This window comes from Rutilus rutilus (assembly GCF_951802725.1).
Source record: "Rutilus rutilus genome assembly, chromosome: 1".
NCBI classification, from domain to species: Eukaryota; Metazoa; Chordata; class Actinopteri; order Cypriniformes; family Leuciscidae; genus Rutilus; species Rutilus rutilus.
In genome coordinates this window covers 11,453,683-11,467,658 of record NC_140209.1, presented here as the reverse complement: position 1 = coordinate 11,467,658, position 13,976 = coordinate 11,453,683, and the positions used below count along the sequence as shown (strand labels likewise).

Genomic DNA, 13,976 nt, shown 5'->3' with positions numbered 1-13,976 from the left:
TGTTTTGTTTTTGCACACAAAAAGTATTATAGTCGCTTCATAGGCCCTGTCCCAAATGGCACACTCCAGACTTTGGTGACGTCATGTAGTGCAGACCATTAGGGCCCTTGACGTGAGTCCACGAGGGTGCATTGAGAGGTATTTTTGGGACAGACTCGATCGTCACACCGGAAATAACGGTCTGGTTGTTGTTGGACAAGAGAAATTACATTTTTGCGCTCTGACGTCTTATCTCCATGTCAACTACACAGCCTAATTTTACAGTTCTATATTTTGATATTGTGCATGCCACCTGGGCATTAGACAATAGATACATCATGCTTATTTAAATGATGTACACAGTTGTACATAATAATACATAATGTTCCATTTGAACTAAGATTTGTCACAGTGTCTGGTTTGTGTTCCCCAGGTGTCCACTAGAGGTCTCTCTCCCTTACTGTCACCATTCATTCTGAAACTGCATTTCCCACGATCCTTTGTCTGTTCTCATCACTCATCATTGCACGCAGCTGTTTCCCATTACATTGTTTAGTTCTGTGTATAAATACCCTGTCTGTTTCAGTCCATGTCACAGAGTCGTCATATATTGTCACTACACTTCTGGTCTGCGTTCTACCTGTTTCTTGTTTTGTTATTGTGTATTTTGGATTGCTATCATGGATTTTGAACCTTGCCTGGATGACTACGAGATGGATTACACTTCAGTAAATCACTATTTTCATACTGCATTGGATCTACTTTCCTGTGTGTCCCAGTGACAAGATTACAATTTTAACACATAATGAAAATGTGCATGAGTTTCAGATGAATTTACAGGTTTCAATATTCATACTATGTTTACATATGTCTCAATAAAGCCCTGACATTCGGTTCTATTTATTTAATGAATCATAATGTGATCGTATTCTCCAATGCACTATTATTATGTTTGAGACATCAACCACTGGTCGATGACCATAATGTTTGTATAATCTGTAGGTAACAATTGGTTAAATGTACATCTAGGTCATAAAAAACGTAATATTTTCTTATAGGGTATATAGGGGGCGCTGCTGAGCACACTTCAGAGCATTAAAATGCTGAATGGGACAGCCTACGGACTCGTAAATTAAAAAACGCGCAATTTAAGTCCACAAGACTGAAAGTCCACATGAAGTGTGCCATTTGGAACAGGGCTATAAACCGCAGTCTGTAAGTTTCGCCTCTTTGGCGCCATCTCCGCTTGAAATCTGCAATTGCATTTATTTGTGGAATTATCTTTACGAGTGTTGTGCATCAGCACGGCTCCTGAGCACGGATGAATAATGTCTTGAGGTGTATGTGTGGGCTGTCAGTCAATGCACCAGTGTAGATATTCACTCTACTTCAGAATTATAGATACGACCTCCAGGAATTATTTCCAAAATAAGAAGGAAAATGTCATCTGAACAAGTAACATGTCAGCCACTTTTGTTCTGATCAACTGGTGATTAAATCTAACGATCGCAAAGTTAGCTCAGATCACGTCAAACCGTGCAAATTATTATTGTTATACTTTGTTCTCAAATTATTAATGCTATCAACACTACGTGACTATATGTATTTAAGGCTATAAATGATCCGCCACCTGCAGCAACCTCACACGCAAAATAGCCTACTAGCCGAGACTCCTTTATGTATACAGACGTGACGTACTGACGCAGAGACGAACCGCGGCAAGCTCGTATTTCCCGTGGAAACCCACCAGTACCACTCAAATTAGAACCCATTAAAAGCTTACCGCTGTGAATCAGGCTACGGTAATGAGATGAAAATGTTGTAGAGGTGGGTCTAAAAGACAATTTTCACCTAAGATTCAGACACAGACAGCAACCTAGTGCTACCAGATGTGGGCCGGATCTGGGCCGACACTATGTTGCTGTCTGGGGAGGCAAATTACAAGGGGGACAAAATTATTTTAGAAAGATGGCATTATTTATTTTTACACAGTTGTTCACTGAGGAGTGTCTGGAATCCGCTCCTTAAGTGAAGGGGCTCTGTTATGATTCCTGTCTTGTGTTCCCCTTGTCTTGTGTGGACTTTTATTATTTCCTGTTTTGTGCCACGTTTTTGTAGTCCTTTATAGTTTTTCCCTGTTGATTAGTTAATGATTGTTCCCAGGTGTATCTTGTTTCCTCATTACTTAGTTAAGCTTGTTTGTCCGTGTGTATAGCCCTTGTGTTTCACTTGTTACTTTGTCAGTTGTTGTAAGTGTAATGGTTGCCTCTGTCTCTGTGATCCCCCTGGTTTTGTTCTTCGAGTTCTGTGTTCTCTGTTTTATGTGTTACTTTATTAAATCACTCTGCGTTTAGATCCACGTAGTGATGGCAAAATGAGGCTTCCTGAACCACTGAGACCTCACAGCCCATTGCTTCAGCCAAAGGTTCATTACTCAAAGCTTCATTCAGCATTGCTCACTAGTGATATCTAGCTACTGTGCAAAGAAATAGCAGACAAATGAATAAATTAAATTAATAAATTCTGAACCAGCGTCACTCTGACTCTACTACAACTGCTTCTACTACTCCTCCACCCACAAGGTGGCGCGAATTTCGAACCCCCTTTATCCAGAAGCGACACTCAGACCGAAACGATGACGTATCCACACAAACCGAGGCCTCGTTTGTCATTAGTCACGTGATTTTCACGTTAACAACACAAGCCTCGAACCGCGGCTTTATCTGGCACGCCCATTTTTTCTCAACACAAGCTCCGACGCCTCGGTTCAAATGTCACACCACTAGATCCATGTCTTCGCCTGCTTTCCTCAGTTTCGTTACAATCAAATTGAAAACGGGCTCATCTACAAGATTTAATTTACTACGTGGAATTAGACAAGGTTGTCCAATTTCACCGTATTTTTATAAGGTGGTCAATTACTTTCTGTTCATCTTAGGACAAGTGCTATACAGGGCATTAATATCGCGGATAGAGAGATCATACGGAGTCAAAGATGATACTAGGCTACTCTGTTTTACACAACTCTGCTCAGGTTTACTTAGCTATTAATATTATTAGGTTATTTTCCAGGACTTCAGGCTTACTTTTAAATATACATAAATGTGAACTCTTATCAATCAAACATTGTTGTTTAACAAACATCGAAGGCATCCCAGTGAAAGTTACTTATTTGGGAGAGTCGTTTCTAAGGATATGAAGAACAGATGTGTTGATTACTTTTCTCTTGATTCTGAAAAAAAAACCAGAAAGACATAAAATATCTGGTTACACAGAGATCTGTCTCTCAAGGGTAGAACTTTACTTTCCAAAGCAGATGGTCTTTCACGTCTAGCTAACTCTGCTACATCTCTTTATGTTGATGCTCAGACTTCCAGGATAGTTCACCAATGTTTATTTAATTTCTTTTGGAAAAATTAGAAACACTATATTAGAAAATCTGTAGCCTAGTTATAAATTCTTGTGAAAAAGGTAGACTTAAAGGCATACTTCACCGATTAGCATTAAGTTTTGTATCATTAGAAAACCTGTAGTATTTTCAAATGCCTGTGCTTCCCTCCCTCATCTTTTGCTTTGCCTTTTATTTCAGACATACCAGAGGTTTAATATTTACATTTCATATTTGTTGTTTCGGGTGATCTTGTGACTTCAGCTCAGAAATATTTGACTTGCTTTGTTATAAATTTAATTTAACTTCTTGGAAAATGTTATATACATAAATGTAAGTTTGCCATTAACAAACCATTTTTTTCTGTGTTTTTGAAAGAATTTAAAATACTTATTACTTAGGCCTACATCTTCAGTAAATATTAAAGCAATTATTTGTAAGAATTTTACTTGTGTACTTTCTATTTTCTTTTTTGTCTTTTATTTTTCAGTTTTCAGCTAATCACTGTTATTTTCTCATTTGTATTCTGATGACATTGAACACATTGTTAATACATGTTGTATATTTTGTACACAAAGTTGTATTTAATAAATATGTAATTGCTGTATTTTTTGAAATAAAAACTGTTTCCTTCCTCATTATCATGCATCACATGGAAAAAAAGAGTAAAATGAGTCTCTGATCCAAAACCCACAACAGATGGCGCTAATTCGAGCCGCCAAGAAAGAAGGAGTCCTGAGGTGAGGAGAGCAGTTCACGGTATTTCTCATATTTACACAACCATCACACACACTTTATACAGTTTGATTAAGCGACAGACTCATTTCTGTAGTGTTTTCATCGATCACAGCGATACTTGTGCGTCTTTTCTGGCGTCTTCCTTCTGAAATAAACATTTAGTGCAGCAGCAGCGAGCATGAGGAGAATATGTTGAGTTCATTTAGACCTGAGCGATTTTGTGTTCGTTTGTGTGATTGTCTCGATGTTTGGAGTGAGAACTGTTACTGAATGTCAAGTCAAGAGTTACAGTTTGAGGTCTGTGAGGGGAATTGATGCTGCTGCCGTTTTATTTTATCTTTAACAAATCAAATTTGTTACTTCACATTGTTAAAATACACTGGAACAGATACGGCTAAATATAAAGGAAGTTTGAGAGGGATGTGTAGGTGGCTGGCTTGAGACCAATGGAGGTGTCACGGAGTGACGTGTTTCCCTGTGGGAGCGATTTCGATGTAACACCAGGCCGGTTCCGGGTCCTTCCGTGTAAACAGTCCGGCCGGGCTTAGTAATGGGGAAATGAGCGTCAGCTGTGTAACGAGCGGAGATTGAGCCGCGAGAGAGACATGTATTCGCGAGGGGGATTATAAAAGGACATGTTTGTGTGGAGAGAGGAGATCACACAGAGTGGTGAGAGACTGCACATTAGGAAGAAGGAGCCTTAAAGGGGTCATGACATGAGAATAGGGATGGGGAAATGAAGCCTCATGATTCACTGAGGCTTTCCCCTGACTGTTCCGGGAAAAGATTCAAAGCTTCGAGAGTGTCGAGAACAGCGCCGAGAACAGCGCCATCTGGTGCTTATTTAAAATAAAGCAGCCAGAAGCCTGTGTTAGAAGCTCTGGCAGATGAAGCAACCACAACACACTCCATAGTTTCAATGTTATGTGTACAAATAAAAGCCTTACATGTTTGTGTTTGATTTGTTCATTAAAAAAAATTCATTTTCCCATTAAAGTGTGACAATAACATATTATAGCTTATAAGCTTATATGATTCAATAAAATTTAATGTAGGCCTACTCTCTCTCTCTCTCTCTCTCTCTCTCTCTCTCTCTTTCTTTCTCTACACACACACACACACGCACAATGAATAAGGACATTGTCTGATAGGATCATTATTAAATGTCAATATCAATAATTGAAAATATCAACCAGACTGAGGCAACAATGACTCGTTAAATACGATCTGAAGTTCGAGCCTTCTGACACCCGAAGCGAAACACGCACGTGACTGGACAGAAAGTGAGGCTTCGTTTGTCATCGGTCACGTGACTCTAGTAAACCGACACATGCCTCGATACGGGGCTTCACTAGAAAGTGTGTCGCTTATGTGATACGCGCATCGAAGCTTCAGTGTCATATGTAACATCACTACATGAGAAACCAAGAGGTCTTTGTACCATTAAAACGTCCTGCAAGTTTCATAGCTTAAGACGTCCTCTCCATTATAAACGAACCATTTATTTAATCAAGCTCTAATTACAGCTCGTTCTGGATCCATGGTAAGAAGTGACGTCACGGTGCGAAGTGACGTACCAGCCGTTTGCATATGACCGCCTCCAGCACAAGACAACTACGCTCATTTCGTCTCACAAGTGTTCAGTCAACGGACAGCGAGTGGGTCTGTGTACAAGAAAATTACGATGCCACGCAGATGTGCTGTTCCTGGCTGTGGACAAACAACATCTTTGAATTCGCTGCCGAAAGATCCAGACGTCAGGGAAAAATGGATGCACTTTATTTTTTGCGGACGTCCCAGTCACTCTAGTGTTAATTTAAGCGTTTGTTCTATACATTTTAAGGATGACTGTTTTGGAAACAAATCCCAATATGATGCTGGCTTTGCCAGAAAACTGTTGCTCAAAGATAAGGCCGTGCCGACTACTCTGGGCTCAACAACGACGACGCAAACTGTAAGTGATGTATTTAAAACTTTAAACTACTTTTTAAAAACGCAATTTCATTCATTATGAATAATCACAGTGTTTTTACTTAGTTTACTTGCATATTGTTTTCAGAGACCGCCATGTTCAGGCCCCATATCAAAAGATGTTGGCTGTCAAACTGACCAACCCACTCATACATCTGTGGGCACACAGCTTGCCATGAGACCCAAGTGTCGTAGCAAAGGTATTATTTATATAATCCTAACTTGTGTCATCATAATTCTATTTATAAGAAGCTTAAAAGCTTTATTGCCTAAAAGGAAGTATTTATAGTCCATATTTTTATAATAATGCAATTACAATTGATAGAATAAAACTTTACGTTGTATTTTCTAACGCTATAGAAACACAAACAGAGCAGTCCTCAAATCTTTCAAGTGGTGATGTCGCCATACCCTGGACTACTTCACAGCCTTTTACTTCAACACCTTTAAAAGATGAAAGGCCTGCCAAAAGGCGTCACTTTGAATTGGAGGGTGAAGAAAGTGTGTCTTTTGAAGAAGTCTGTGACACTCAGGACGTAACATATGACCCTGCTCAGTCTGTCACCAGTGTTACTGAACCATCAAAGCATTCGTAAGTTTTTGTCTTTATCATGTTAAAGGGATAGTTCACTTTGAAATTAATTTTTGATATGTTTTAGCTTACCTCAAGGGCATCCAAGATGTAGGTGTCTTTGTTTCCGCAGTAGTTTCAATTTAGATATTTTTAGGTCAAACCGTTCTTGTCTGTCAGTCATATAATGCAGGTCGATGGTCACTGTCTCAAAACACAAGCACAGAGTCCAAATTAAAACAATTCCCCATCATAAGTACACATTGATGGCCTAAGACACGAAACGAGCGGTTTGTGTGAGAAAACGAGCAGTATTTATATCGTTGTTATCTCTTGAACACAGCACACGTCCAAATGATCTGACGGCGCGGGCGGGTATAGATATATACATAGATGTCGCCTTGGCTACGGTTTCGTTCCAATGAACTGCAGTAGCCAAGGCGACATCTATGTATATATCTATACCCGCCCGCGCCGTCAGATCATTTGGACGTGTGCTGTTTTCAAGAGATAACAACGATATAAATATTGTTCGTTTTCTCACACAAACCGCTCGTTTCGTGTCTTAGGTCATCAATGTGTACTTATGATGGGGAATTGTTTCATTTGGACGATGGGGAATTGTTTTAATTTGGACTCTGTGCTTGGGTTTTGAGCCAGTGACCATAGACCTGCATTATATGACTGACAGACAAGAACGGTTTGACCTAAAAATATCAAAATTGAAACTACTGCGGAAACAAAGACACCTACATCTTGGATGCCCTTGAGGTAAGCTAAAACATATCAAAAATTAATTTCAAAGTGAACTATCCCTTTAAGTTTAGCATACATATAACTGTATGTTTAACTGACTCGTAAAACTGGTAATGTATTTTTTTTCAACATAATATTAATTTTTTGTTATTAATTTTCTTATGTGATAGCATGTACACATCCAAAGCCTCTCATGAAGACACCAAATATATTGTGTTTGAAAACTGTCTACTTGAACTGTTTGAGACCTGTCCAGTATGTTCAAGAGCCTGCAATATTCGGCCTCGTAGCAATGGGACTTTTTTGGCCATTGATCAACTTTGCCCGCATTGTGAGTACTTCAGACAGTGGAAGAGCCAACCCTGTGTTGGCAGTACCCCTGTTGGTAACCTCCAGCTGTCTGCTGCCCTGTACTTCTCTGGAGCTTCATTCTTCCAGATGAAAAAGGTTTGTGGGGTGTTTTTTTTTTTTTTTTTTTTTTGTTTAAAATAGTTTAAACGTATAATGCATAATTATTTTTTTTCTTTTGAAGGTATTTGAGTCAATCCATTTGAAGATGTTCAAATACAGAACCTTCAGAAGGCATGCCAGCATGTACCTGGAACCACTAATAATATATAAGTGGAAGAAGGAACAGGTGGATTTAGTGAAGGATCTCTGTGAGGCGGACGAGGTGATAATTGGTGGCGATATGAGAGCTGATTCGCCAGGTAAAGAGTCATGCTTGGTGATGCAAGTTCTTCTGCAGTCTTAATAATGTGTTCCTGTGTAAACTATTTTATAAAATATTAGTTGTATTGTGACATTTCAGGCCATTCAGCAAAGTATGGGAGCTACACCACAATGGATCTTCAAAAGAACCTCATAATAGACATCCAGCTAGTGGAGGTGAGAAAATGCATAGATCACATCATGTCAATGCACACAAAATTACCAGAAAAAAAGCAACAGAGTATGCCTTGCCTGTTTCAAATTAAACAATTTTAAATCAGGGTATCCGTGGGGTATTAAAGGTGATAAATAAATTTTGGGAAAATTAAGACCCTTAAAAGTCTTATCACGGCTTTATAAAGTCTTACATTTTGAAAGTATTTTTTCTGAATTAGCTGTCCAACAGTTTGAGTCCCAAAAACATCGTAAAAGTGTGTGAATTTAGTCATTTTTATTAAAAAAACGAACCGGTACATAAAAAAACTAGGCTATTGTGGGTGCGTTCGTAAATTGCCTCTGAGAGCACCAGAGCGGGCAGGCGGGCGGAAGTTCAAAAGCACAATGTACGCTCTGGCGTTCCCAGTGCGTATTACGAACGCACCGAAATGTTTTAAAGGTGAACTAAGTAACTTTTTTTTATCTTAACCGAACAGCTTCAGAGTCATTGGAATGGTTATATGACTGTTTTCGGGTTGAATGGTGGTCTTCTCGCACCCCTCGAGCGCCTGTGAGACGAAAAACCACCCTTGCAACTTTGGGCCGGCGGGCGCTCGCGTGCTACCAATAGCTCGTGGCTTGATATGAGCTAGCTCGCCAGAGGCCGTTCACATATCGCGGCTTTTGCGTGCTCAAGTTTGTTCAAATGTAGGCGCGTGGGCAAGCGCACTCTTAATTGGAGCGACGCGCTAATTTTTTTACCAGGCGCAACGAGATGAAAAAAATCTAAACTTTTCAGAATGCCGCAAACGCACCGCAGGTCATGTGACAGGAACCAACCAATCACCCCTTTCCATAACAACACTGAAAGCTCAGTCAACATGAAGGATGGGGGTGCACCCAAACACCACTAATAAATATAAGCTAATGTGTAAATGTCAGTAATTTATCTTTTTTGACAAAAAAATTATTTAAAGGCTGAAATATGAGGTTTATCTTTGTATAAAACCTTTATTGTCAAAACTTTATTTGAACTTGTACATGTTAGTAGATAACATGTTGCAAGACACTCTTTTAAAATCTGGCCATCATTTTTAATGGTATTTTAATGTTTACGTGAACAAAAAGTGCATGTTGATGCTAATCAATTTGTTATTTGCTGTTTTTCGACTAAAATCAACTATAATTGTGTTTTTACAGTATAATATGCAAAAGTAAAATTTTCGATAAAAATAAATCTACCTCTCCCTCTCTCAGACACACACACACACACACACACACACACACACACACACACACACACACACACACATACACACATACATCAGATAATCCTAGATAGATAGATAGATAGATAGATAGATAGATACTCTAATGATCCCGAGGTAACTATCTATCTAACTTGGATAATGCGTCGTGTAGGTCTTAAATTTCAATCTTTATGGTCTTAAAATGTCTTAAAAAGGTCTTAAATTTGACTCACTGAAACCTGCAGAAACCCTGTAAATGATAATTGTATTATAAATTACAATTGCTATTTAAAATAAACCTTTTAAACTTCAAAGATGTAGTCGGATATGATTACTGTTTTAAAGGAATTAAATAACTGACTTTCACTGCCCTGATAACTATTTTTTTCACAGAGTAATGAGGTCGGTGGTACTAGCTACCACATGGAGAAAGAAGGGTTAAAACGAAGCCTGGAATGGCTGGAGGAATGTGGTGTGAGGCTAGACTGCATTGTGACAGACCGACATCCCCAGATACAAAAGTTTCTGAAAGAACGAAACGTCACACAGTACTATGATGTCTGGCATTTGGAGAAAGGTACGTTTGAGTTTTCTTGTCTTGTGGTTATAAATGTACTTAGTACAGATTCTGAAAAAAAAAAAAAACATTTCATGTTAATAAATGGACAGTTTTTTTTTTTACATTACATAAACAATATTTCTTTTTGGTATTACAATTGATTAGGGTTGTCAAAGAAGTTAGAGCAAACTGCCAGAGACAAGGACTGTTCAATAGTGAAAAAGTGGCAGCACAGCATAAGAAACCATCTCTACTGGACTGCAGCATCCTCTACTTCAGGACCAGAGAAGGTAGCCAAGTGGAAGTCCCTCATCAATCACATTCAGGATGTTCACATCCATGATGATCCATTATACCCACAATGTGAACATTCACATCGAGTGTCTAAGGGCAGCAGTAAACACTTCAAACCTGGTGAGTGCATAATATTTCATATTATTACCGTTACCAATCAAAGTGGCTGACTGTGGTTCATCTGTGTGTCCCACAGTGCTAATACGGTTTCCATTATCCTTCACACAAATTCATACATACTACTATTCCAGGTTCAAAACCACTTTACAGAGTCGAAAAGGTGCTGACTAACAACAGAGTCCTCAAAGATGTAGCAAAGCTCAGCCCTCACCTCCAGACCTCATCCTTGGAGGCCTTTCACAGTGTTATTTTACGCTTTGCCCCCGAAAGTGTGGTATTTCCTTTTATTGGAATGCTGTGCAGGTATGCAATGTAAAGTTGTATAGAAGCATCTTATTGACATTTAATGAAGTCCTATTATTTCATAATTGTATGTAATACAGGAAGCCTAGCATAAGCTATAAAGTAAAGCTGAAAAGCAGTTCGAATGCTTTGTCATTTTTTTTATTATTTTATATTTTCTTGAAAAAATAATAACACTGTCACTCCTACTTTTTAGTAACTACATGTTTTTTTTCTGCTGTTTTAGGTTGTATTTGGCTGGCATGCATTTCAATGAAAATTCAAACCGTCCAAAGGCTACTACATCATCTGGAAAGCCAATGTACAGACTTTTGTTCCCCAAGGCTAAAAAAGGGTTGTACACCACAAAACCAGTGACATCCAACCCAACGTACTGTAAGTTTGAATAGATGTTTTAATTAGTAATTTACAACAACAACAAAAAAACTAAATACAATACACACAAAGTGCATAGAACTTAATTTACAGTATTGCCCAAAAAAAATTCCAGGCTACGTCTACGAACTGATGACGCTGCTTTTTGAAAAGGTTCTGCCAGATCCTTTTCCCTACATGGAGGAGCTGCATAAAATTACAGTGCCTGACAGTCTATGCACACAGGTATGACAGACCTTCATTGGAGGAGGCCATTGCTGAGCATGTGTCAAGGTTTAGTCAAGGGGCAGTTTGAATCCGACATAGCTGCCTTCCGCATCTGGGAATTTTTGCCGTATACACAGGACAATGCATGATGGTATTACAACCCTGATCTTTCTGCCTAGATAGCCCCAGCACCAACTGACAAAGCTTCTGTAAGCCAAATGCCTGTAGCGCCTGATGGAAACAGAGAAAAGACATTTAAAATTATACATTCTGTGTGTGTGTGTGTGTGTGTGTGTGTGTGTGTGTGTGTGTGTGTGTGTGTGTGTGTGATATACATTTTGTTACATTAAATATTTATAATCCATACAAACATAAAACAATTGTGTATGTCAGTTTTCTTACTGGGGTGTAACCCTCTGAGTCTCAAAGGACCATAGTCTGCCCTGTAAATGTTATGTGCACATACATCTCAAGGGGTTATCCTTGAAAATAAAGAAATAAAAAAAATTGCTATGGATTTTCAACCTTTATCAATCGTCAGTGATACTGGATCCATCATACATTTTACCGAACCAAAAGACTATATCAAACACTCTGATGCCACAGCTCTACACCAGAATTAAAGAAGAGGCGAAGGTGAGAGTCAGCAATGCCTCTGTGTGTCTGACGACTGATACCTGGACGTCACGGACAACTACAAGTTTTATGGCAGTCACTTGTTATTTTATCAATTAATATTTTTCTCTTTCATCACCTCTTCTTGACTGCTTTTCATTCACTGACCGACATACTGCTGACAACCTGGCAGACGAACTTAAAAAGATATGTGAAGAGTGGGAATCACAAACAAAGTGGTTGCTTGTGGTACTGACAATGCCAGCAACATGAAAGCAGCTTTCCAGAAAGCTGAATGGAAGCACTTGCCATGCTTTGCCCACACATTGAATCTGATTGTGAGGGAAAGCTTAAAACACATTCAAGGGACAGTGACAAAAGTCAAGAGTGTTGTTGAGTATGTCAACAGAAGCACTGTTGCAACAGAAAGACTAAAGGCAACACAAAACAAACGGGCCTTGAAGAGCTGAGGCTCAAGCCGGATGTAATTACAAGAAGGAAGCAATCATTGCTACAATTGCACTGGTAAACCCCAGCCTTCCAACCCTGACACTTGACGAATGGGACATGATTAAGGATGTTTGTGAGATTTTGAAGCCCTTTGAAGAAGTCACTGTTGAAATTAGTGGTGAAAGGTATGTATAATTTAATTTAACATAGAACTGCTTCCACTAGTGAAATATTTGAAATAAGTGAATGATTTTGTCATATTTCAATCCTCTTTTTTTCCCTTTGCATAAACAATGATAACTTATTAGATCTGACTTAGTTCTTTTGTGTTTTTATTGAAACAGATTTGTGACTGCATCCAAGGTCATTTTGATTGCAAGGGGAGTGCAAAAAGTTGTCCAGCGATTGCGGGGTGCTGTGTCTAACCATTAAGGGTTAACAGCAGTGATGAGAAGGAGACTTTGCATAGTAGCTACCTCTGTGCCTTCAGAGAGAGTGTTTTCCAAAACAGGTCAGATTATTTCAGAAAGACGAAACAGACCGAGTCCAAACAAAGTTAGGCAGATTGTTTTTTTCTGAAGGCAAACCTACCCTTGTAAGACAACGCACCAAAGAGAGGGTCAAATGACTAAGTTGCATCTTGTTACTTGTGTATCTTTTATTGTCTTTTCACTGCACTGGTTTAAAACAGTTTTTGCACTTTTTTTTGATAATGCAAGATGACATTTGTTATTTACAGATAAAAACAGGTATTGCCTGAAGAGTTAAATGTGCAAGTGCACTTTTTTTATATAATGCAACATAAGTCATTGCCTGAAGAGTTAAACGTATGCAAGTGCACTATTTTTTTTTTTTTTTTTTTTTATAATGCAAGATAATAACAGGCATTGCCTGAGTTAAATACAGTGTAGTGTGCAAGTGCACTAGTTTTCAACGATTCTTCTTTGTTAAATTTGAATGGTGTATTGTTTGAAACACTTTGACAGTTTATTAAAACAGTTTATTTAATTCAAACTAAATTTGCGAATGTGTCATTAACTATAATTACAGTATAGGAATTTCATAAATCACCCTTGCTTACTGTTAAAACAGCCTTCTGTAACTCAGTTATTTTTGTCCAAAATCCCTTATTGAGATCATAAAACACCCTTCATTTAGCCTTCAACAGCATCTTCAACTAAAACAATGCACATTGTCATTTAAGACAAGATTTTTTTTTTTTAATAAACAATTTAATACTTTCGCTCCACCAGTTGTTTCAAAAACTCATACAGTGATAATACAGTAATTAAGTCATAAACATTTCCAATATGTTTTATTTTGTCACCCTTTTTGGTTTGCAACAAAATAATAAAGTAGCATGTATTTCGTCCGGGGAAAATAATTACACGCAAGCTCAGGATCTCCTGCTCATCAGTTCTCAATATGTCGGACGCGTCCGAAAGAAACAGTTTTCGGCAGAGCCGCGGGAACATATTTTATTAGGTGGATGCTGGGGGCGGGGCTTGATATTGCGGGGCGGTGCTATGGTAG

At 38.6% G+C, this 13,976-nt stretch overlaps 1 protein-coding gene across 1 annotated transcript; it reads left to right on the top strand.

The window, feature by feature from the left end:
• Positions 1 to 4,718: 4,718 nt before the first annotated feature.
• LOC311287503 (uncharacterized protein) lies at positions 4,719 to 13,608 on the top strand. The gene is made up of 13 exons (XM_084404382.1): positions 4,719 to 4,774; positions 5,949 to 6,059; positions 6,165 to 6,276; positions 6,437 to 6,668; positions 7,574 to 7,850; positions 7,936 to 8,113; positions 8,215 to 8,291; positions 9,914 to 10,097; positions 10,245 to 10,493; positions 10,625 to 10,796; positions 11,023 to 11,171; positions 11,287 to 12,628; positions 12,788 to 13,608. The coding sequence occupies exons 3-12, from the start codon at positions 6,252 to 6,254 to the stop codon at positions 11,400 to 11,402; spliced, it is 1,659 nt and encodes a 552-aa protein (XP_084260508.1). The 5' UTR covers positions 4,719 to 4,774; positions 5,949 to 6,059; positions 6,165 to 6,251; the 3' UTR covers positions 11,403 to 12,628; positions 12,788 to 13,608.
• Positions 13,609 to 13,976: the final 368 nt, after the last annotated feature.